Raw genomic sequence first — 21,886 nt, 5'->3', positions numbered from 1 at the left:
TGAAGCACCTGTTCTTCTCTTGACGCACAGCTTCTGAATAGCTCAGAATCTAACTTGTTACATAAGATAAGCGAATATTTAAGTAAGAATTCTAGGTAAATAATCGTTAAGTCGAGTGGCTGTTTAATGAATATGTTGTGGCACCATCAGCCTTAGTTTTTATAAACCGAGCTTCACTGGAGCTCAGACTGCGACTTGTTACATAACATTCGATAAGCGAATATCTAGGTAGGTATACAGAATTCCATGTAAAAGTTCGTAAGTTGACTGGCTGTCTTATGAATAGGCTGTGCTATCATACTAGTAGAGCTATTCAAAAACACAGGGTGTCCCAGGCTGAGCGTGCATTAGAAGTTTCTAGAGAACTACAATATCTATATCGGTGATTTTTTGCATAGTCACTACGAGATCTATTAATTAAAAATATTTTCAATATGGCGGTACTTCCGGAAATACCGGAAGTTAACAGCAACTCTCTTATTTTAAATAGATACCTACATTTTTTATTGCATACTTAAATTCTCTGTAAAATTTTATGAATTTTGATATCAAACACTCTAATCATTAGATACCCCTAACATTAACCGTTTTTGAGAAAAAAAAATATTTAAAATTTTTGGAGGAAAAAGACTGTCTGCAAAAAAATCTGTATAGACTAAACGACAAATTTTGTGATTAGTGATTACCACAGCCATGTGGCATAAAGAGAAGACATGTGGCTATTCTATTTCAAAAATTAAATTGTTCGAATGTCATATAATATTTGCCGTAGCTGTCATGAAATTCAGCGATTAAAAAATTATCATAAATAATTTTTTTTCAAATGGAAGTCCACTTTTTTATTTCACCAGTGAAAAGGTTTTTCAATTTATTACTTTTTAAGAAATGTCTATACCTATGTGGCGGATTCATCTATCCAAAAAAATCCTTTATGGGTTTTTCGCCACTGCACTGCACTTATTACTTTTTGATTATACATGTTGCTATACCTAAAATAAATCGTTTTTAAGTTGTTTAAGATTTAGTTTTAAAGCGTAATTTTGTCTTGATTTTATAAGGATTTTATATAGCTTTCTTTGACATTAAGTGTCAAACCATCAGACAATTTGTCAAAAAACTAATTATTTAAATTTTGTATATTATAAATACTGCTGATAAAAATTTACAAAGTGTATTTATAAAAATATATCTCATATTTTAGTGATAGCTAATTTTGTCAATATGACATGGCCACATATAGTTTTACATCGCGTGACGTTTAAAGTCATAAGCAACTGGTTGACAAACAAAAAATACAGGGTGGCGCATCTCATACGCCGCGGAAGCTCCAAGGAGAACGGTAGTTTATATCGAAATGAAATTTTGGCAGCGTATGTAGGTTAACTAAAAGCATTTTGTAAAAATATATAAAATTATACAGGGTGTCCCCCAAAAAAATTACACATCAAAGTTGTGTTTTTTCTAATGGAACACCCTATATATTAACTGATTTTTGGATTCTAGGAAGAAAACCAAGGTGAGTTTTATTAAAGAAGCGTATACCTAAAATCTAAGGATTTTGATATATTTCACATTTTGTGAAAATGAAGAGTAAATTTTAGTTGACCTTGAATAGCCTCATATTTAATTATAGCAACCATTGTATGTTAAACCAAATTAAAATTTGACCCAAAAAGTTATACAAGGTAAGACAAAATTAATATGGAACATTAGTCATTTTTAAATGCAAGTTACTTCTTTATTTTAGATGGAACACCCAGTATATTATTCCGGTGTTCAATGGGGAATTTATATATCTTCAAAATATTATTAAGGTTGCCTACCCCTCAGACAAAAATTTTCATAGATATTTTATTTTTTATGATTTTGCATCAGTAGATCTTTATTATTTGAAAAAATCTAGGTGGCTGGTGAAATATACTTTGTTAATTTAATAAAAATTGAAGATTGTAAAGTAAAATACTCAACGGTAATAAAAAGACACACGTTTAAAACTTATTTTAATTATTACAGAATTTAAACTAGATTAAACCTATAATTATGTGACAAAAATAATCTAGATGAAATCAAATGCTCAAAATTCTTCTTTTCTTGTTAACTGCATAAAACGATTGTCTTTTCAAAAGGATCTTTTCATTTTAAAAGGCATATATGGAGTTTTACCTCGAAAAGCAGCTACAATAATTTCTCTCAGGTTGTCGACAATAGTTGGTCGAGTTTTATAAACACTGTTTTTAACATATCCTCATAATAAAACCAGACTAGATAAAATCAGAAGCATTTAAGTATTCTATTAGTTGGTGAATGCACTCTGCATTCATCAACTTATAGAATCATATCAATTCTCTCTGATGTAAGTTAAGTTTGCATTTTCAACAAATTTCTGAGAATTTTTTTTGTTTTAGCATTTGACATAAAATGATAACTAGTTGTTATAGTGGGACTAATTAGAAAGCTATGTTGAAGTAACGTCAGACATATCACAGCCACGTAGATTTTATCAAATAATAAAGATCTACTCAGGTCAAATCATGTAAATGAAAATATCTGGGAAAATCTTCGTTTGAGGGGTAGGCAACCTTAATAGTATTTTGAAGAGACATGAATTCTCCATTGAATATTGGAATAATATACTGGGTGTTCCATTTAAAATAAAAGAGTAAAATACTTTTGAGTGACCAATGTTCAATATTAATTGTGTCTCACCCTGTATAACTTTTTGGATCAAGTTTTAATTTGATTTAAAGTACAATAGTTAATTTAATTTCATATTAGGTTATACCGGGTAAATTCCAATTTAGGTAGCTTTTATTGTAATTTAAAAATTGTTCTTTATTTCTAGAAAATGTTAAATATGTCAAAAACCTTACATTTTAGTCATACCGTTATCTTATAAAACTCACCTTTATTTTTCTCCCAGAATCCGAAAGTCAATTAATATATAGGGTGATCCATTACAAAAAACACAACTTTGATAAGTAACTTTTTTTGGGGACACCCTGTAGAACTCTCTATAAGTGCTCTGAATCAACCTACATATGCTAACAAAATTTCATTTCAATACAAACTATCGTTCTTCTTGGAGCCTCCGCGGCGTATGAGAGGCGCCCTGTATATTCTTTAACACTAAATATTAAATAACTTAAAAATGATTTATTTTAGGTATAGGAACACGTATAATCAAAAAGTAACGAATTAAAAAACCTTTTCATTAGTGAAATAAAAAAATGGGTTTCCACTTGAAATGATGAAATGATTTATGATAATTTTTTAAATATAATAATATATGTATATATTATTATATATATAATATATAATAATGGCTCAATTCCATGACTGCTACAGCCAATAGTATACAACATTCAAACAATTTAATTTTTAAAATAGAATAGCCACATGTCTCTTCTTTATGCCGCAGTGGCTGCGGTAATCATTAAATTTGTCGTATAGGCTATACGGAGTGTTTTGACAGGCAGTTTATTTCCCTCCAAAAATTTTAAATATTTTTTCTCTCGAAAACGGTTAATGTTAAAGTGCGTTCACATCGGCTGTGCCGCTCCGCACCGCGCCGTTCACTTGTGCGCGTTAAAAAAATACACTTCAAAAGTACATGTTAAAAAAATGTTTTGCGCTGAGAGGCGCAGCCGTGTGTACGCACCTTTAAGCCGCATATACACTTAGCGAACGCATACGGCCGCATGGCTTAGAACGAACGAATTCGGGAAATGTGTACGTAGCAACTAACGCATACGTTCGCGTGTGGTTGCGTTCGCTGACTTGGCGGTACTTCAAATGAAATACTACCGCACGCAAACAGATGTATGATGCGTTCACTAAGTGTGTAGTAACAGCGAACAGCGAAAAAGTACTTCAAACAAAATCACCGTACCTGTACGGATTTGGTCGAACGTATGCGCTCGCTAAGTGTGTACGCGGCTTTAGATATAGAGTGTTTGATATCAAAATTCATAAAATTTTACAGAGAATTTAAGTATGTAATAAAAAATTGGGGTACCCCTTTAAAATAAGAAAGTTGCTGCCTCCGGTAGTGCCAGAAGTGTTCGCCATATATTAAAAATATTTTTGATCGATAGATCACGTTGTGAAACAATAATGTGTAAAAAATCTCCGATCTAGATATATTGTAGTTCTCTAGAAATTTCTAATGCACGCTCAGCCTGGAGTACACCCTGTATATCAAAAAGACTTTCCCGCTAAATTTATACAAAGGTAAATATCTAAAAAGATATACTTTTATCCTTTTATCACAGAATCAGAAATAACTTTTACTTCTTTATACACAGTATCACCACAGTATATCGAATATTTATTTCAACTTTTTTAAAACGCTATTATTTAATTTAGACCATTCGACCTTGAAACGTACATAGCTCAAAGCAATAAACGGTTAAAAAAAATTAAAAGAAAATAGATGTGAACGAACGTTTATAAACAAACGTAACATTTCATTTAATAAATTACCAGAATATTTTCACACTTACATTTTTCTAAATAGAAAAATGTCACAATTTATTGACGCCTAATAAAAATAATAAAAATAAGGATTATTTCACGTTTACTTTGAACGGTAGCGATCTAAACATGTATGACGACTCTGAAGATTCTGATTACGAGTTTTGTTATATATACGACGCAGATGAAATTATCGGTAATTATAATTTAATATTTACTTTAATTCTTATTATTTATATCGCTTTTTTAGAAGAATGTCCAAGAACCTCCACATACGAACAAAGGATATCGCAATTGGCTGAAGAATCGCGTAAAGACGCATTTCAAACAATTTTTCACCAAAAAAAAGAGCAAATTTTTTCACTGCCAGGAGTTAATTTCTTGAAATTTACTCATAGATATATAAAATTTTGTTTTCAACCCAATTTAATATACAATGGCATATCCCAAAAATATATATTTTACTGTTCTTTGAGGTATTTAAAAAGATACGGTAAATGGATTTTAAAAAGAGAACCTATGCCAGCGCAACCGTTATATCGTAAAGTTATTCCTTCTGTTTTTATTGAAGATGATATTATTAGTCTCAGTATGGTTATTTGTAAAGTATATGAAGAGTTAAAAAAGTGGGCAAAAAGAGAAATAAAAATTCGGAGAGATAAATACGAGGTAAAACAATAAAATTAGCATATTATGTACTTTTTAGTCAATATTCTTAGTATCAGATTTAATATCTAATACAAACATTACCCTGTTACATAAATTATTTGTAGAGGTACAGAAAGGGACAAATTACTTATATTGATATAGATTTAACTGATGAAGAGTTGTATTTTTCTGATGATGAAAGACAAGCTTTGCATGAAAAGAGGATTACTGTATTGAAAAGAATGATCCCTCCCGGTTATTAGGATTATTTTATATATATTTTGTTATTTATATATTTATATACAAAACATATAAGTAACACCAGACACTTTAGACGCTTTGGTTTGTTATAAATATTGTACAATATCCTTGTTGTATTGTTATATTAGTTCCAATATTTGTTAATCTTTATATCTATATATATTTAAAATTTTATATACCTATGTTATAACTACAAAACTATTATGTTGTTTAATATTATTTAGTATTTTAATTATACTTTTTATGACCACTATACAATACATTAAATTTAGTAAAATGTGCTCTACCTAAAATGTATTAATAAAAATTAACAATTAATGTATGTCTTTTTCTAATATTAAGCTCTCCACAGTATCAACAATTGTAGAAACTTCAGCCATTGCACCAGCACCAGCGTCACCACAAATAAGCACTTTTTCAGTGACAGGAATTTCTCTATAACCCCACGAGATTAGAGTAGATATTTGATTAGCTGTTAAAGGGTGAATATACATTTTAGTGTTCATTGCAGGGCAAAATAATAAAGATTTTGACATATCCCAGGCTCGAACAGTACAAGTTAATAGATTATCACATATCCCCTAAAAGATTTTTAAATTTTATTAGAATATGATTTTAAAAACTCATAATAACATACTGATGATATTTTTCCTAATGAATTAGCATCTAAAGGAGCTATCAGAAATACATCTGCCCATTTTCCTAATTCGATGTGTAATACAGGATCACCACGATTTTTCCAAGTACTCCATTCATCATGATCAGAAAATATATCTATATCATCAGAAATATCAGTTTCTTTAAAAAAATGTTTTGCCTGTTCAGTTACTATAATACGAATCTATAAGTTTTCATTAATAAGTTAAATTAAAATACAAAAATTATTAAAGTAATATCCTCACTTTGACACTAATACTATTTTCGGAAAGCTTTTGTGTTAAAGTTCTTACTAAAATAGGTAACTTAATGGTAGCAACGCTTCCGGTGCATCCTATTAAAATATTAACCATTATTTTAATTATCCTTTACTTCTGTTACTTCTGATTGTTGTTTATCTTTATCAGAGAATCCCAGTTTTGACCACTCTTCAGAGGCCATAAGATTATTTCTCATACGGCAGTCTAGATACTCTAAAAGAAAATAATTAAGCTGAAAAGTATTACAAGATTTATTATTTGGTGCTCACCTTTTGCTTCCAGTCTACATTCAGAATTATTATTGTTATATTTACTCAAACACTGCATATAATTAATCATAGATTTCTTACATAAACCTTCGTGATCTAGAGGAAAACTACCTTTCTCAGGAGGTATAGGTTTAAAAAGTTTTTGACCAAATGTCATAGACGACATGGAGCTAAATTAAGATAAATGGCTGTTCAAGAATCAAAAACACATTATAATTATGTAAAAAAAGTTAAAAAAGGAAATTATTCTACCTATGGAAACAGATAAACCCGTGAGATCTCGTGAGATAAACACAACATAAACAGATCAATTCAATAACCTAACAATTTCTTCTTTATGAAATGATTTTAGCTTCTTCTTCCCCTTTTTTTAAGTAAACGTTTTTTTTTTCGCTGGAGCTGATCTGGACAGGGCCTACTTTGTTTACGCCTTTGTAAGCTGCTAGGACTATCCGGCCTGGCCATAAGGCACCACCACAGTCCATCATATTTACATTTCAGAATAGTTCTTCTGAACAATTGATTTTATCCAAATCTACGTACTCAATGGTTTATGGTTTGTATTTTATTTTAGATATTTTTTTAGATTATATTTTTTATTTTTGTCCGATATTTGTTTGTATTTGTGTTTTGCTAAGGTGTTTTGTGATATTTTTGGTATTTGATTTATGTGGTCATTTTTTCAAAAGTATTTTAATACTCAAAAAATGTAATCTAATAACAATGACATTCTTTTCTATGATTCTTTTCAGCAATTTAGAATGTTAAGGTTTGATAGACATTAAAAATATTAATACAATTTAAAATATTTCTTTTATTCTTTTAGGTTATCCAAGAAAAGATTTCTGTTGACTATTTGGGTAATTTTAACTCTGTCGTTTATATTCTATTCAGAATATCTGCTTTATAAATTAAATACCAAGAAGTGGTATCAGATCCCGTGCAGAAATCCAAGAGAATGTACAAGAATTCTGCTTGTAGCTGATCCACAAATTATAGGCAATTTAAATGAAGTTTTCCATCCTGTAACTCCTTTTACTATTTTAGATAGTGATAGGTATTATCAAAAGTTAATTAATAAAGTACAAAAAAACGATCTTTTTAATATTTATTAGATATTTAAAAAATACGTACTCTGTTGCTTACCAGTTTGTAAAACCAGATGTTATACTTTTCCTGGGAGATTTAACAGATGAAGGCCATATTGCTAGCGATGATGACTTCTATAATTATGTTAGAAGACTTTTTCAAATATTTTTATATCCATTTGAAAATGACCAACATGTTAAGGTGCTTTTACATTTCTACTCTCTATTGTTTTAAATATTACTATTTTAGCATATTTGGATACCGGGAGATAATGACATTGGTGGAGAGGATACAAAAGTAACTCTAAAAAAATTACAAAGATTTGATAGAGCATTTTCACAACCCAGTTTAAACAAAATAAATAACATAACAATTTTCAAAGTTAATCGACTTACTTCTATCATACCAGATTATAAAAAAGAGAGAGATTTTTATGATACTAGTAATATTTTTGTTGGTATTAGTCACATGCCTTTAATGTTCCTTCCATCACCTTTTGTCAGACAAGTATACTATTTATTAATAAGCTAAGTTAAAATAAAATAAAAGTAACTATTTTACTTAGGTGGTTGACAAAATGTTACCTCACATATTTTTTACTGGTCATGAACATAAAAGCATGATAATTAGTACAGATGGTTTGCTACGTCAAGATTACCAAATTACACCTGTTACACCCGACAATACACAAGTGTATGAATTTACCTTAGGAGTAACTGATATGTATGAAATAATGATTCCAACATGTTCTTACAGAATGGGTACAAATAAAATTGGATATGGATTCGCTGTAATTGGTAAATACGAACTCTAATACTAAATATTTTTTATAACATTTTGTGGCATTTTTTAGAGAATAATGAATTAAAATTTACTATATTATGGTCACCACACAGATTTGAACACTTAGCCATATACCTGGTTCTGATTGTATTACCCCTTCTTATATTTTGCATATCCAAAAGTTGTGGCTGTGTTATAAAATTATCAAAATCAAATTATAAGTATTCATATTTATAATATTTTGTATTATACATTGTATATAATATATTATTTTTTTTTTATTTCCTATTGACACAAAAAGGTATTTATTAGTAGATAAAAGGACTTGTTTATAAATTTCCAGTTCCTTTTTAACCCTCAACTGGCGTGGTTGGGTCCAGGGGACCCCAAGCTCTATTTAAACTTCTGTAGAATGTTTACGTTTCACATTTAGGCCTCGTCGTGCCACTTACCTGTAAGTTAGGGTACTCATATGCAACCGTTAAAGGCGCACTTTTTTTATCAAGTATTGTTCCTACCAGGGGGAAGTGAAGTTTCATTGGGGTCTCTGTGGCACCACCACGCCAAGAATGTTTCATTATTAGGAAGGTGGGTAGTCCAAAAAGTGTGCGTCACGGGGACCCTAATTTTGAGGAAGCATTAATTGAGTGGTTTGCTGAACTTAAGAAACTTAAGTGATATGAACATCATCAAGACATTGATTTTTCTCCGAAGAGTAACCATAACTCCGATTCTGAATCTCTTACTTATAGGGCTATACTGAACATAAAAAGATTGAAACTAAATAATTTGTGAATAGATAAAAATGGAATTTAAAACAAACATTAAGTTAGTCTTCAAATATAGTCGTAAATCTTGTATTAACTATCCAGGACTAGTACATCCGCGAACGGGTCGTTTGGCGGTCGACGTTGAGTCGAAGTAATTGACACTATTATTTGCCTATGAAGGTAGAGTGGAAGGAGATTCGCTCAGGGTTCGTTTCGAGACGCTTCCGCTTCGAAAGCCAGACGACCCGTGTGCGGAAGCTCTAAATGTTGAGTAAGTTGACTTTATAAGAGATAAAAAAATAGTATTACTTTGGTATTAGTTCTCCAGAATTTTTTTATCCCGTATTTTGATTGCTGAAACTCGTTTAATTACATTACAAAAATTATAATACCACAAACTAACTTTTATAAGTCAGTGATAATACATATTATAGTATTTTATCTGATGTTTACATTAGAATGAGAAACATTAATTAAACTTGTAATGTAAGTTTTTATGGATATATTTGTAATTAACAATATCATCACAATATTAAAATTTTATATTTAAACAAGTTCAGTCAAAAGTTCACTAAATGGAGTATTAGTATATAATTGCAATATTAATAAACAATGGTATTTATCAAATACACTATACACTATTCGAAATACTTAATCTATTCAACTCAAATTATATATATACTATTAGTAACTTTAACAAATACGTAACTGTTATTATTATTATTACTCAAATTGTAAAGAAAGTGTCATGCTTATACAGATAAATAGATATAGCCACCCATAAGCCGGTACCCCATAAGTTCATAAACAAATATGCTGCATGGGTTTGAGCTGTGGGGATCCATCCAAACGGGAAAGTGTTTCTGAGCAACTCGTGACCTACATAGAGAAAGATGGCGTTCATGCCGGGGTAAAAGAATGGTCTACCACCCCATTTTCTCAAGATGTCCACTATGATAAACAGAAAAGCTAGAATAACGAATGCCATTCCACCAGTAACTAGGACAAACGAAAGGGACCACAATTGTTTATTAACGGGTATGGGTCCGTTATTCATAGAAAATGTACTTAGTGCGCCTCCCAATAAACCCTAAAAATAACGACATTAACAAACATATTTTCTACTGAAGTTATAAATATTTACTGTGACACATCCCCATACAATCCATCTGATACTTTTTGCTTTAACGTTTTGATAGGTATTCAAGGTTCTGCCAGCCTGCACTCCTAAATACACTGTTAGAACAGCTGTTAATGTTCCTAAGATGCCTGTAAAATATAACATTTATATGTGTGTGAGAATTTATTTTTGCAAACGTTCTCCGAGAATGAACGAGAGGAAGAATTTATAATTAGCACAAAGAACATCAGTTGGAATATCAATCAGCTACTTTTTTAAAATGGATTTCTTTTCTCGTTTTTTCGTATCATTCTCGGGAAAATGAGAATTTTTAGGAAAATTAGAACAAATAGATATTCAGAACAGAACACCTTATCCTCCCTGGCCATATTCATATTGCGCAGTAAATATCAACACACTATATACTGCAACTTGCAAATTAAAACGGCAAATCAGTAGTTAAATCTATAAAATAGTTACAATAGTATATTGCCCATTAAACTCCTAATTTCGGCGACAAAGAACGAGACGTAATTTTCCGGGTGTTATCACGTTGTCGCTTGCCAAAGTATACAGAATTGATATTACAGTTGAGGGTTGGAACCTTTGGTGTTACACAGCAAAATAAAAACACTAAATCACCACAATACACCAAAACACTTTTACTTTTACACTGGACGCGCGTTTCGCTAACCATGTTAGCATCATCAGCAAATGATTATAAACTGATATCAGATGATTATAAACTGATATCAGTTTATAATCATTTGCTGATGATGCTAACATGGTTAGCGAAACGCGCGTCCAGTGTAAAAGTAAAAGTGTTTTGGTGTATTGTGGTGATTTAGTGTTTTTATTTTGCAGAATTGATATGTAATATGGTATATTACAAACACTGTAGAGAAAATGCTATTTTTGTTATATTATTTTTGTTAACAGCATAATCTGCTTCGACTCGGAACGTTCCCGCACAATCACTCTGAACCAGTGGCGAAGCTATGCTATTGATGCGGGTGATGCGTCGCATCTTTCAAAATATTGTAATACGTTTTAATTTAAAAAAGTCACTGAGATCTCCTATAATAAATTAAAATTCTCAGTAAATTTATTCAAATAATTAAAATAAATTTCAATTATTTTAATGTGTGTATTCGTCGAGCTTTATAGATAACTGATGTGAACTTAGCAGCCAAAAGATAGCGGCCGATTTGCCGAACATAGCCGAAGGGCCAGTGGCGTCGGGCGACTTAACTTAATATGAAATAATCATACAATTTCTTGCAGGAGGATTTTATTAATATTTAAATAGTACTAAAACGAAGTATGCTTCATTATGTTAATATATTATCGCAGTATCGCGCGTCGCGATTAGGCCATTCTAAGTGATTTGTATCTAAGTGCGGCTGTAAAATAGAAATAATTTTGCCATCATCCTTCATGTATGGTGTATTCAGAAAAATTAAAAACTATTGAAGAAGGGCCTCCAAAGCAAATTTTGAATATTGTTACGTTTTTCGTCGGTTCCGTGTGGATAGAAAGTCACAATTTATTTAAACACTATTTATTTAACACTAATTAACAAAAACAATAACGATAAAAGACTTATAGAACTATTTACAAACGATTTATAACTAAGAATTTATTTTGAATTTTAGCGCGTCAACTGCACTGGTATATTTATAACTGCCCTCTCTAGGCCACTGCCGCCGGCTTTATACCGACAGGTAAAAATCTAGAATAGTCCAAAGATCGTTAGGCGCATAGAGAAGGTTTTCGAATGTTCTCGTATGTACTAGTCCATTCTAGTGGGTCTCGATTCTTCTCGAACGTATGAATCATTGCGGTGTCTATGCGATGTTAAGGTCATCCGAGGGCGGGCCATATTGTGAGGTTAGGTCGAGTCCACACCGGCTCGCAACACTGCCCCCTTCTTAGGCACATGCTCGTCCCGAGATGTATACGGTGAATGAAGGTATTTGCAAAGCTGGCCCCTGGTACATTGCGAAGTCTGGTAGAAATAGCAGTCTACAGTTTTCTCTCCCGATCTCAGCTTTGGGTTGTAGCAGCAAACGAGGATCTCGATTCCCGTAAATCTGAACAAGACTTCAATCATGTTCCGGATTGTACGCCAACTCAAACCATCGAGTCCACACGCCAGCTTCGGAATGGCTAATCGTGCAATGTTGTTGTTTAGCAGGGCTTCTCTCAGTTCAATCAGGGTCTTCCATAGATTGAGATAAGTCGGCTTACTCGGGGACCATTCCTTGGTGACCAGGTAGAAGATGTGCCTTGCTTGACCATGTGCATTGTCGGTTAGCCTCAAGACGCTTCCAACCTCTGGATCCTGTCGGCGTAGTTCTCCGACACGCCCAAACTTCTCATTGAACGTCGCAGCGATTCCTCTGGACATCCGCAAATCTCGAGCCACACAATGAGCGAGCGAATAATCAGGAGGCACGGAAAAGAGGTCTCGTTGATCTTCTTTGGTTACACCATAGCGAGCCTTCTCACTGCTGTTGTATCGGGCCATGAAATCGTCAAAGGACATCTCCGAATCAGGGGGATCAAAGCTGCAGGTTCTCACGGTCCCAGCACGATCTTCTATTTCGCCTTGGTAGGGGCTCAAACGGTTGAAATGGACTACCCTCGGTTTTCCTTTTGGCAATTTTCTGATACGGTATACGACGTCATTAATTCTATCCATGACTTCGTATGGCCCTTCCCACGAGGATTGTAGCTTCGGAGATAACCCACGACGTCTCTGCGGGTTATATAGCCACACCAACTTCCCTGGTTGGTATCCTCCATGCTCAGCTTGAATGTCGTAGTGTTCCTTCATTCGGTCACTAGCACTTTGAATATTTAGGCGGACTCTCTGATGAATGTCGTCCATCCTTTGACGTAGTGTGTGGACATAATCTTCTCCGGCGACTTCTTCTCCCGGTCGGCAACCAAATTTCAGATCACAGGGTAGGCGCACTTCCCGTCCCATAACGATGCTGGCTGGAGTTTGCCCTGTAGATTCTTGGACGGATGAACGGTAGGCCAACAGGAACAGGTGAAGAAATTTGTCCCAGTCTCTTTGGTGGTCAGAGACTACTTTGGCCAGATAACGGTTGATAGTTCTGTTCATGCGTTCAACCATCCCATCGGATTGTGGATGTAGAGCAGTCGTCCTGGTCTTGCGGATGTTCAGGACTTCACAGACGCCTTGGAACAGATTGGACTCAAAGTTTCTTCCCTGATCTGAATGAAGCTCCATGGGAACACCAAACCTGCAGATCCATTCTTTAACAAGGGCATCAGCAATCGTGGACGCTTCTTGATTTGGCAACGCGTAGGCCTCGACCCATTTGCTGAAGTAATCCATTACTACCACAATGTATTTGTTGCCATCGTTCGTCTCCGGGAAAGGACCAGCCACGTCGATCGCTATTCGTTCGAAGGGACTACCAACATTGTACTGGCGCATAGGGGCTTTACCACGCTTTTGTGGCCCATTAATGGCTGCGCAAATGTCACATTTCTTACACCAGGCCCTCACATCTTCTTTGCAGTTCACCCAGTAGAACCGTTCACGCAGCTTGCCAAGTGTCTTGGTAACACCAAGATGTCTCCGCTGGTTCCATTGTGAACTTCCTCCAACACTTCTGGGACCCTCTTCTTTGGAATGACGATCTGCCTTCTCTCTTCTTGTCCCTCCGGTCTCTCGATCACACGGCGAAGTAGTCCGTTATCTATTACCAAGGAATTCCACTGGGCCCAGTACGACTTTACGTTCGGCGAATATCTGCAAACTTCTTCCCACGTTGGTCTTGGCCTGTGTTTTTCCAGTTAATTACTAAACCTAATTCTGGGTCACTGGTTTGGTCATTTGCAAGATCTTCGGGTTGCCAACTATCATTAACCACAGTTGTTCTTAGGAGTTTCACTTCTTTCTCTTCTGCTCGGGAACAATGCTTACAGTCCTTAGCGCAAGGTCTTCTGGAAAGTGCGTCGGCATTCCAATGGATTGCCCCAGCTCGATGTTCTGTGTCGAAGTCAAATTCTTGTAATTGTTCAATCCATCTAGCTACCTGCCCTTCAGGATTCTTAAACTGCAACACCCATTTCAAAGCAGCATGGTCTGTTCTTAACAAGAACTTTCTTCCATAGAGATACTTGTAGAAGTGTTCCACTGCTTTAACTACTGCTAGTAATTCTCGTCTGGTTACACAGTAGTTCCTTTCCGGTTTTGACAAGGTCTTACTAAAATATCCAATGACTTTTTCTTGACCATCCTGGATCTGAGACAGAATAGCGCCTAACGCAACATTGCTAGCGTCGATATCCAATATAAAGTTTCCGTTGCCAAGAGGGTAGCTAAGTATGGGCGCACTAGTCAGGTCCTTCTTCAATTTTCGGAATGCCTCGTCAGAATCTGAGTCCCAAGAGAAACGCCTCTCGCCTTCGGTAAGTCTGGTCAATGGTTTTGCGATGGTGGCGAAACCCTGTACATAGCGGCGATAATATGTGCATAGTCCCAAAAAGCTTCGTAGTTCATGTTTGTCTTTAGGTATTGGCCACTCTTCCACTGTCTTGGTCTTCTGTAGATCTACCGCAACTCCTTGGAAGGAGACTACATGGCCCAAGTAGTGTACCTTTTCTTGACACAGATGACATTTCTTGGGGCTAAGTTTCAAACCAGAGCTCCCTAGTCGCTTGAAAACTTCTTCCAAATTCTTCAGATGATCGTCAATGGATTTCCCAACCACTATGATGTCATCCAGGTACACTAAACAGGTAGTCCAGGATAGTTTCTTTAACACAGACTCCATTAGTCTCTCAAAGGTAGCTGGCGCGTTGCACAATCCAAAAGGCATGACGGTAAATTGCCACAGTCCGGAGCCCACCGAGAACGCTGTCTTCTCTCTGTCTTTCGGCGCCATGTCGACTTGCCAATATCCACTCTTCAGATCTAACGTAGAGAATATCGTTGACCCCGCCAATGTGTCTAGAGTATCGTCTATCCTCGGCAGGGGATAGCTATCCTTCTTGGTAACATTATTGAGCTGCCGATAATCAACACAGAACCTGGTGGTACCGTCTTTCTTCTTTACTAGTACTACCGGCGATGTCCACGGGCTGTTAGATGGTTCGATGACACCCTCTTCTTTCATTTCTCGAAGGATTTTGTCAGCTTCTTCACGTTTGGCGAGCGGAAGTCTTCTCGGATTTTGTTTGATTGGTCGTGCATCTCCGGTGTCAATTTTATGTTGTACTAAATTGGTACGACCTCTATCTCCTGCTTCTCCTTTATCAAACACGTCTTGATACTTGATTATTAGGTTTCTCAATTTTCTACTATTTTCGGGAGATAATCCTTTAACGTTTACTAACTCCTTCACCATTTTGTCCGGAATTTTTGAAGTCGAAACTTTGGAGGCTTCCACGCTTCGAATGACTGAGGAGCCGAACAACAGTACCCTAAAAGGGTTCCCTTCTTCAAGGATACAGAATAATAATTTGTGTTCATTACTCTCGCCGGTACAGTTTTCTTCGCTCGTAGCAGGGCTTTTCCAACAGCGATCCCCCGTCCTATTTCGCTGTCATGGTTCCTTGGCTCCAACAGAATAATACTCCCATTATTCATTTTATCTTCCAGGCAACCATCCAAAAATATCTCACAGCGCTCAGGGATCGAAACATCTTCTGCTACCACCACGCGAAGCGTCTCCTCACATTTTCGATGTAGAACCACTTCTTCTTCATTTATTTTCAAAATTCCCTGTTTGAAGTTTAGTTCAAAACCTCTAGTGGCCATGATGTCCATTCCGAGAATAAGTTCATCTTCGATATCTGCTACTACCACTGGATGTTCAAAACTGGTGCTCCCAATAACAAAATTAAGGTTTACTTCTCCATGGACAGCAGCAGAGCCCCCCGTAGCAGTACGTAGTCGCCATTGTGTTGTTTTAACCTTCTTCGATGTTTTAAGAATGTCCGGTCTGATAATAGTTTTCGTCGCTCCTGTATCCAACAGCATAGTCCGGAACTCTCCATCAACAAAACCATCCACAAACATGCTGTTGAATTTGTGTTGTAGCGAGGCGACTCGAGCAGTTTTCGTTGGGGCATGTTGGGTACAGGTCGACGTGTGCCCCTTCATTTCGACCCTTAGTAGTTTTCCGACCTCGACGAAGCCGGTTCTTCGTTCTTCTCCTTACAACGGCTTCGCACGTGTCCTACCTGTCCGCAGTTCCAGCAATGAATCAGTCCCTTCTTGCCCATGTACTGGTCCATTACTTTCCGAACAATCCCTTCCACGGATTCGTCAGAACATTCGTCGATGGCCCGTACTCTTCCTAAAGACCGAGAACTTTGTTTCGCGGCCTCAAATTCTAGGGCACGTGCTAAAGCATCCACCAAGTGCGTTGGGTGGGCTAGGAGAAGTGCTTGTCTTGTCTCGTTGTCACGTAAGTCGTCGGAGAATGCCTGTACTGCCAACCGCTCCATAACATTCTCTGGCGTAGCAGGGTACGCAAGGCGAACGAGGCGGGCTACGTCGGCTTCAAACTCCTGCAGAGACTCATTTGACTTTTGAATGCGATTTTTTAGCTGGGAATGACATGTTCCAAATGAGCTTGGCCGTACCTCATTTCTAAATGTCGTACCAATTGCTGATAATCTCCCTGTTCCGATGGTGACAATGTCTGCAGAATATCAGTCGCATCTCCTCGCAGTGCGACAGTCAAAGCGGTAGCCTTTTCAGCGATTGTCCATCCGTTCGCTCTCGCAACGGCCTCAAACTGGCAAAAATAATTGGCCCAAGCGGTCTTTCCGTCAAACTGTGGAGGCTTAATAACTGACTTTGAGATATACTTATTTTCGACTAGTTTCGGCACCTCCGATGTTTCTTGACATTTTGGTGAATTTGACTTCGCTATTTCTTCTCTTAAAATTTCGATTTTTCTATTTACATCTTCCTCAATCTCTGTTATTTTGTCTTGTGTATTTGTTATCTTTTCTTCTAAATTAAGTATTTTGTTATTAAAGCTGGCCTGTATGTCCTTAGAATTTTCTGCGATCCTATCTTCTAAAATATTAATTAAATCCTGGGAATTTTTCATCATTTTATCTTCTAAATTATTCAAATTGCCGTTTAAATTGTCTTGCAATTCCCGGGAATTTTTCGTAATTTTATCTTCTAATTTTTGTAAGGACGAGTCAAGGTCACCTTCCAACGGTAATTATTACGAACAAACAGAAGGTGTCGCAATGGGTAGCCCAATCAGCCCAATAATTGCTAATTTCTTTATGGAGAGATTTGAAGAAAAAGCGCTAGAGTCATCCGTTCTGAAGCCCGCTGTATGGTTTCGTTATGTGGACGATACATTTGTGGTTTGGAAACATGGACGTGACAGCCTAGATGACTTCCTTCATCACCTTAATTCGCAGAGCCCGAGCATAAAATTTACCATGGAAACCGAAGTAAACAACCAACTGGCCTTCCTCGATGTGCTTGTCAAGAGAAATGGCGACCTTTTGGATCACACGGTGTATCGAAAACCCACTCATACAGACCGCTACTTACACAAACTATCAAATCACCATCCAAGCCAAAAACAGGGGATTATCGGAACATTAGCAAATAGGGCAAGACGTATAGGGCACCCGGTATATTTTATTTCTAAAATTGTAATGGTAAAATTTCATTTCCGGTGTCAAACTTCCTATTAAGTAGTAATTTTTAATTTCAGAATCCCATAATAATTCCGGTTTTTAATAAAAATAATCATAAAGGTCTTTATTAACAAAAATGAAATTATATGGACGAAGTCTTGCTACATAGCTATTCACACTCAACCCACAATAAATTAACATTATAAAATCTTTTCTTTGTGTAAACAAATTAGTTGTAAATGTTTTTCACGATCCCAGTCAATAACTGCGTCCCCCATTGTCGAATACTCGGTAAAAAATAAAAATCACAGATGGACGCCCGAAATTAAATGAGACCCTTCCAAGTGTCCGGTACAATGTCCGCCGAAATGCACGCCGTTTGCTCCTTTTGATTTACCGACATCCGTCGGAAAAAGAACGCGCGCGCTCTAGTGTAGGCAGACGCACGCTCTGGCGTACAAGCTAGCCGTTCGGCGCTTCGCGCTCCTTAATAGGCCTAGGCTAGCTGTACTTGTTGGCTTTATTATTTATAAAGCTTGATTTTCATGCATCCGTTATCCGACGATACGATGATACGATATTGATTTTATTGGTTGAATTTAAAGACTTCGATTGGTTAGAGACGGTTAACCAATCGAAGTCTTTAAATTCAACGTCGGACAACGGATGCATGAAAATCAAGCTTAAATCTACCTATCTCACAATTTTCACTTAGTATCTGTTTAATTAAATATGTTCGCGAACATTTTGTTCGAATAGCTTGGACGCGGCTTAACAGATACGTTAGTTCTTTTTTTAAATTGGTTTGATTATTTTTTTTAACCTGTTACCTACATTTTTTGTATATTTTATTTTTGTAACTTCAAAATTAAAGACTTTAAAAAAAGGAAAAAAACTTTATGGTGTTAGGTTAGGGTTAATTGGTAAAATGTTAATTGCAGAGTTACTTATTACATCCACTTGTATTGACACCACGCTCCGACGCTCCGCCGCTGCTCTGAACGTTAGCAAACGTTACCTCGTGACGAATGGGAACGTTCTGTGTGTGTGCACAATAATGGACAATTTGCATGCCCATATAGAATACAGAAAAAGGAACTTTGGAAATTGAAATAGGACAAAATACCCAATAATTACTAGTGTGCACGAAACCAAACCAAACAAAGGGAAAATATTTATTGCATGCTCAATGACAAAAATGTGACAATAAAATTATTTCCCTTTAAAGATGTAAAAAGTTCAGTTAGATGATGTAAGACATTGAAGTGTCCATAGAAAAGAACAACTTCAACCTTACATATCAGTTATTTCGTTAAATTAGAAAATCAAATAATCTAGATATATTTTTAAATAATTTTGAACGGTACTATAATAGTAAAATAAAAGTTAATAAATCATTGGGTGGTATCTGAGGGTGACGCTGTTAAAAATTTACTGTTAAAGGAACCATATGTAATATACCGTGTGTTGCATCGCCGACTTCAACATAGGAAATCACATGTAAATTTTAAAATGAAGAATAAAAGATCCCCATTTTATTTTAGGGAAAAAAATATTTTCTTAAAAGGAAGCAAACTTTGAATGGTTTGAAGGTCCTCAGACTAATGCTCTTTAGGGTTTCCACATAGACTTTATTTCAATAGCTCAATAGTATTTTTTTCCTATTTGTTGTGAATTTTTTGGCACGCATTGCATATAGACTTTAATGACAAATACAACTTAGAAATTTGTGTATACACTTCATATTAATACTTACCTTCAGGATCAAAATACACGTTGTTTTCATACACTCTTTGGCATGCAGGATGTTTATACATGTGCTCACCAAATACTTGTCTATCAATATAACCAGCAGCACCTCCAGTACAATTGAAGTAACTTCCACCATCATCTAATCCTCCAGGCCCTAATGCAAAATAAACCAGTCAGCGATTTGTCTCAATTAATGTATTTAATTTTACCTAAATATCCTTTTCCACAACCTGGTACATTTACTAAGAAGGTAATACAAGTATGAATTGCTACCAACATTGATACAAACAGCCACTGAGGCCAGGCTTGAGTTATATCATAAACACATGAAATACTCTGAAAAATAAAAACTCCCTGTGAACCAATGGTACCTTATGCATTTGTTTAGCTTACATCAATTTCGATTCTCTTAGTAAATATAATTTCTAGCATTCCTACAATTAGGTAAGTTACTCCGATTCTTTGTAAGACACCAGGTAATCTCAATTTTGCAATAGTTAGATTGTGTTTGCTTGAATTAATTACTATTCCCAAGAATATGAGAAGAAGAGTCCTCCTAATTACTTGGAAAACTAATGTACGTCTGGGAACTGCCCTTCTTAATTTATTTTGTAACGAGATTGTTAAAGAGAGTCCCATAATCCACATAAACCTTTAAAAAAAATAGAATGAATAAAAAAACAAAATCTAGAAATTTCATATTATCAAAATAAAAAAAATAGATCCAATTATAAGAATATATTATTTTGATCTTATTACCAAGGAAAAACTAGATCAGCAATAGTTAAACCATTCCAAACTGAATGCTTGAAGAACCAGTATTGACCTCCACCATAATTAATAAAGATCATAAGAATAATGCATAGACCTCTAAAAACATCTATAGATTTGATTCTATGTGGATGTTTTCTAATTGATGGAGGTCTTTCGATAACTAATGGTGATGAACCTGTCAGATCCTTAAACAATAAAATGCAGATAATTTAAAGATATGTATATCAACCACTGAACATCAAGTTTATAAAATTGGAGAGCCATAAATGATAATGGGTGTGTGTAAGATCTAATAACAAAATTATATAGATATTACACCTATTAGACACTTAATACAAGAAAGTGAAAAACAGTATGATTTACAAAGAAATACCTCTTCAAGTTCAGTACTCCAAGCTAAAACTCGTCTCAACCTTCCACTATTCTTATAAATACATTTAACCATATACCAAAATGTTCCGAAACTGAACAGTATGATGAATGCCATAAGAATTGCTAAAATTAATTAAATTTATAATAATATAAATAAGGATATTAGTAATAAAAATAAATGTATTTAATTTCTTATTACTTACGCAAATAAGAATTATCTGCTGGCTCCTTAATATAAATTAAATCACATTTTGAAGTGGAAGTAATATTCCAACCATATCTATAATGTTCATAGAACAGCTTTGTGTACCTTTAAATGAACAAAATATTACTTTAAAACTACAGTATACTTATAATATGCATGAAACATGGCATACCTGCAAGATTCATTGAAATCTCCATATATTTGTAAAGGGGAACGGGTATTTATTAACAAAGATATATTATTAGATAAAGGTGGCACTATTGTTAAATTCTGAAATTTGCAATTGTGGCATTCTTCATATTGACCCCTTATTTGAACAGTTTGATTAAGGTGATTGGAGATGTCCAAACATGCCTCATCATAATCTAGATTCAGTATTTTTTCAAGACATTTGTTTTTATTTTCAAATAACATATTTGCTCCTCTAGAAACCATTATTTAAATTACAATATGCATGAAAAGTGAATGGTATGAATAATAGCTTATTAATCTTTTGTTTGTAAATTTAATTAACAAGTAGTTACCTCGTTCAACTCGAAACCTAACAAATCACAATTATTGTTGAAAAGTCTTCGATATTAGCAATTATTACTCTAGATCAGTTTTTTCATCATTTTAATTATCAATCTGTGATTATCAATAGTTTTGACTGTGATTACCATAGGTGATTACTCATTCCCTTAGGTTTTGTTTTGATGGTTTTGTTAACAAATAATAATAAAAGTGACAAGCTATGGTGACAAGCACAATAAAATGTCAAAATATGATCAAGATTTTGCGCCTATTTCATA

General features: G+C 34.9%; 4 protein-coding genes across 5 annotated transcripts; 2 read left to right on the top strand and 2 right to left on the bottom strand.

Annotated features, from left to right (window-relative positions):
* Nucleotides 1-4,071: 4,071 nt before the first annotated feature.
* On the top strand, nucleotides 4,072-5,416 carry LOC115883801. The gene is made up of 3 exons (XM_030902207.1): nucleotides 4,072-4,669; nucleotides 4,724-5,142; nucleotides 5,247-5,416. The coding sequence occupies exons 1-3, from the start codon at nucleotides 4,603-4,605 to the stop codon at nucleotides 5,382-5,384; spliced, it is 624 nt and encodes a 207-aa protein (XP_030758067.1). The 5' UTR covers nucleotides 4,072-4,602; the 3' UTR covers nucleotides 5,385-5,416.
* On the bottom strand, nucleotides 5,271-7,010 carry LOC115883809 (phosphopantothenoylcysteine decarboxylase). 2 transcript variants are annotated; one of them, XM_030902214.1, is made up of 5 exons: nucleotides 6,821-7,010; nucleotides 6,569-6,756; nucleotides 6,285-6,512; nucleotides 6,020-6,223; nucleotides 5,271-5,963 (listed from the first exon to the last, which is right to left on the bottom strand). In XM_030902214.1, exons 3-5 carry the CDS (start codon nucleotides 6,390-6,392, stop codon nucleotides 5,697-5,699), a joined length of 579 nt encoding a protein of 192 aa, XP_030758074.1. In that variant the 5' UTR covers nucleotides 6,393-6,512; nucleotides 6,569-6,756; nucleotides 6,821-7,010; the 3' UTR covers nucleotides 5,271-5,696. The 2 variants fall into 2 exon arrangements, with proteins under 2 accessions (XP_030758074.1, XP_030758081.1); XM_030902221.1 differs by having other exon boundaries at nucleotides 6,569-6,738.
* Nucleotides 7,011-7,163: 153 nt separating this feature from the next.
* On the top strand, nucleotides 7,164-8,705 carry LOC115883788 (uncharacterized protein C630.12). Its single transcript, XM_030902198.1, has 6 exons — nucleotides 7,164-7,337; nucleotides 7,395-7,625; nucleotides 7,684-7,858; nucleotides 7,907-8,164; nucleotides 8,223-8,454; nucleotides 8,511-8,705. Exons 1-6 carry the CDS (start codon nucleotides 7,330-7,332, stop codon nucleotides 8,675-8,677), a joined length of 1,071 nt encoding a protein of 356 aa, XP_030758058.1. The 5' UTR covers nucleotides 7,164-7,329; the 3' UTR covers nucleotides 8,678-8,705.
* Nucleotides 8,706-9,737: 1,032 nt separating this feature from the next.
* On the bottom strand, nucleotides 9,738-21,821 carry LOC115883771 (heparan-alpha-glucosaminide N-acetyltransferase-like). The gene is made up of 10 exons (XM_030902183.1): nucleotides 21,620-21,821; nucleotides 21,268-21,519; nucleotides 21,094-21,200; nucleotides 20,892-21,013; nucleotides 20,504-20,703; nucleotides 20,138-20,396; nucleotides 19,954-20,080; nucleotides 19,749-19,898; nucleotides 10,355-10,479; nucleotides 9,738-10,300 (listed from the first exon to the last, which is right to left on the bottom strand). Exons 2-10 carry the CDS (start codon nucleotides 21,507-21,509, stop codon nucleotides 9,938-9,940), a joined length of 1,695 nt encoding a protein of 564 aa, XP_030758043.1. The 5' UTR covers nucleotides 21,510-21,519; nucleotides 21,620-21,821; the 3' UTR covers nucleotides 9,738-9,937.
* Between the last annotated feature and the right edge of the window lie 65 nt (nucleotides 21,822-21,886).

Source organism: Sitophilus oryzae, unplaced genomic scaffold (genome assembly GCF_002938485.1).
Source record: "Sitophilus oryzae breed Bouriz unplaced genomic scaffold, Soryzae_2.0 scaffold_111_pilon_pilon, whole genome shotgun sequence".
NCBI lineage: Eukaryota > Metazoa > Arthropoda > Insecta > Coleoptera > Curculionidae > Sitophilus > Sitophilus oryzae.
The sequence above is the reverse complement of the archived record's forward strand: the minus strand, read 5'-3'. Positions and strand labels throughout refer to the sequence as shown.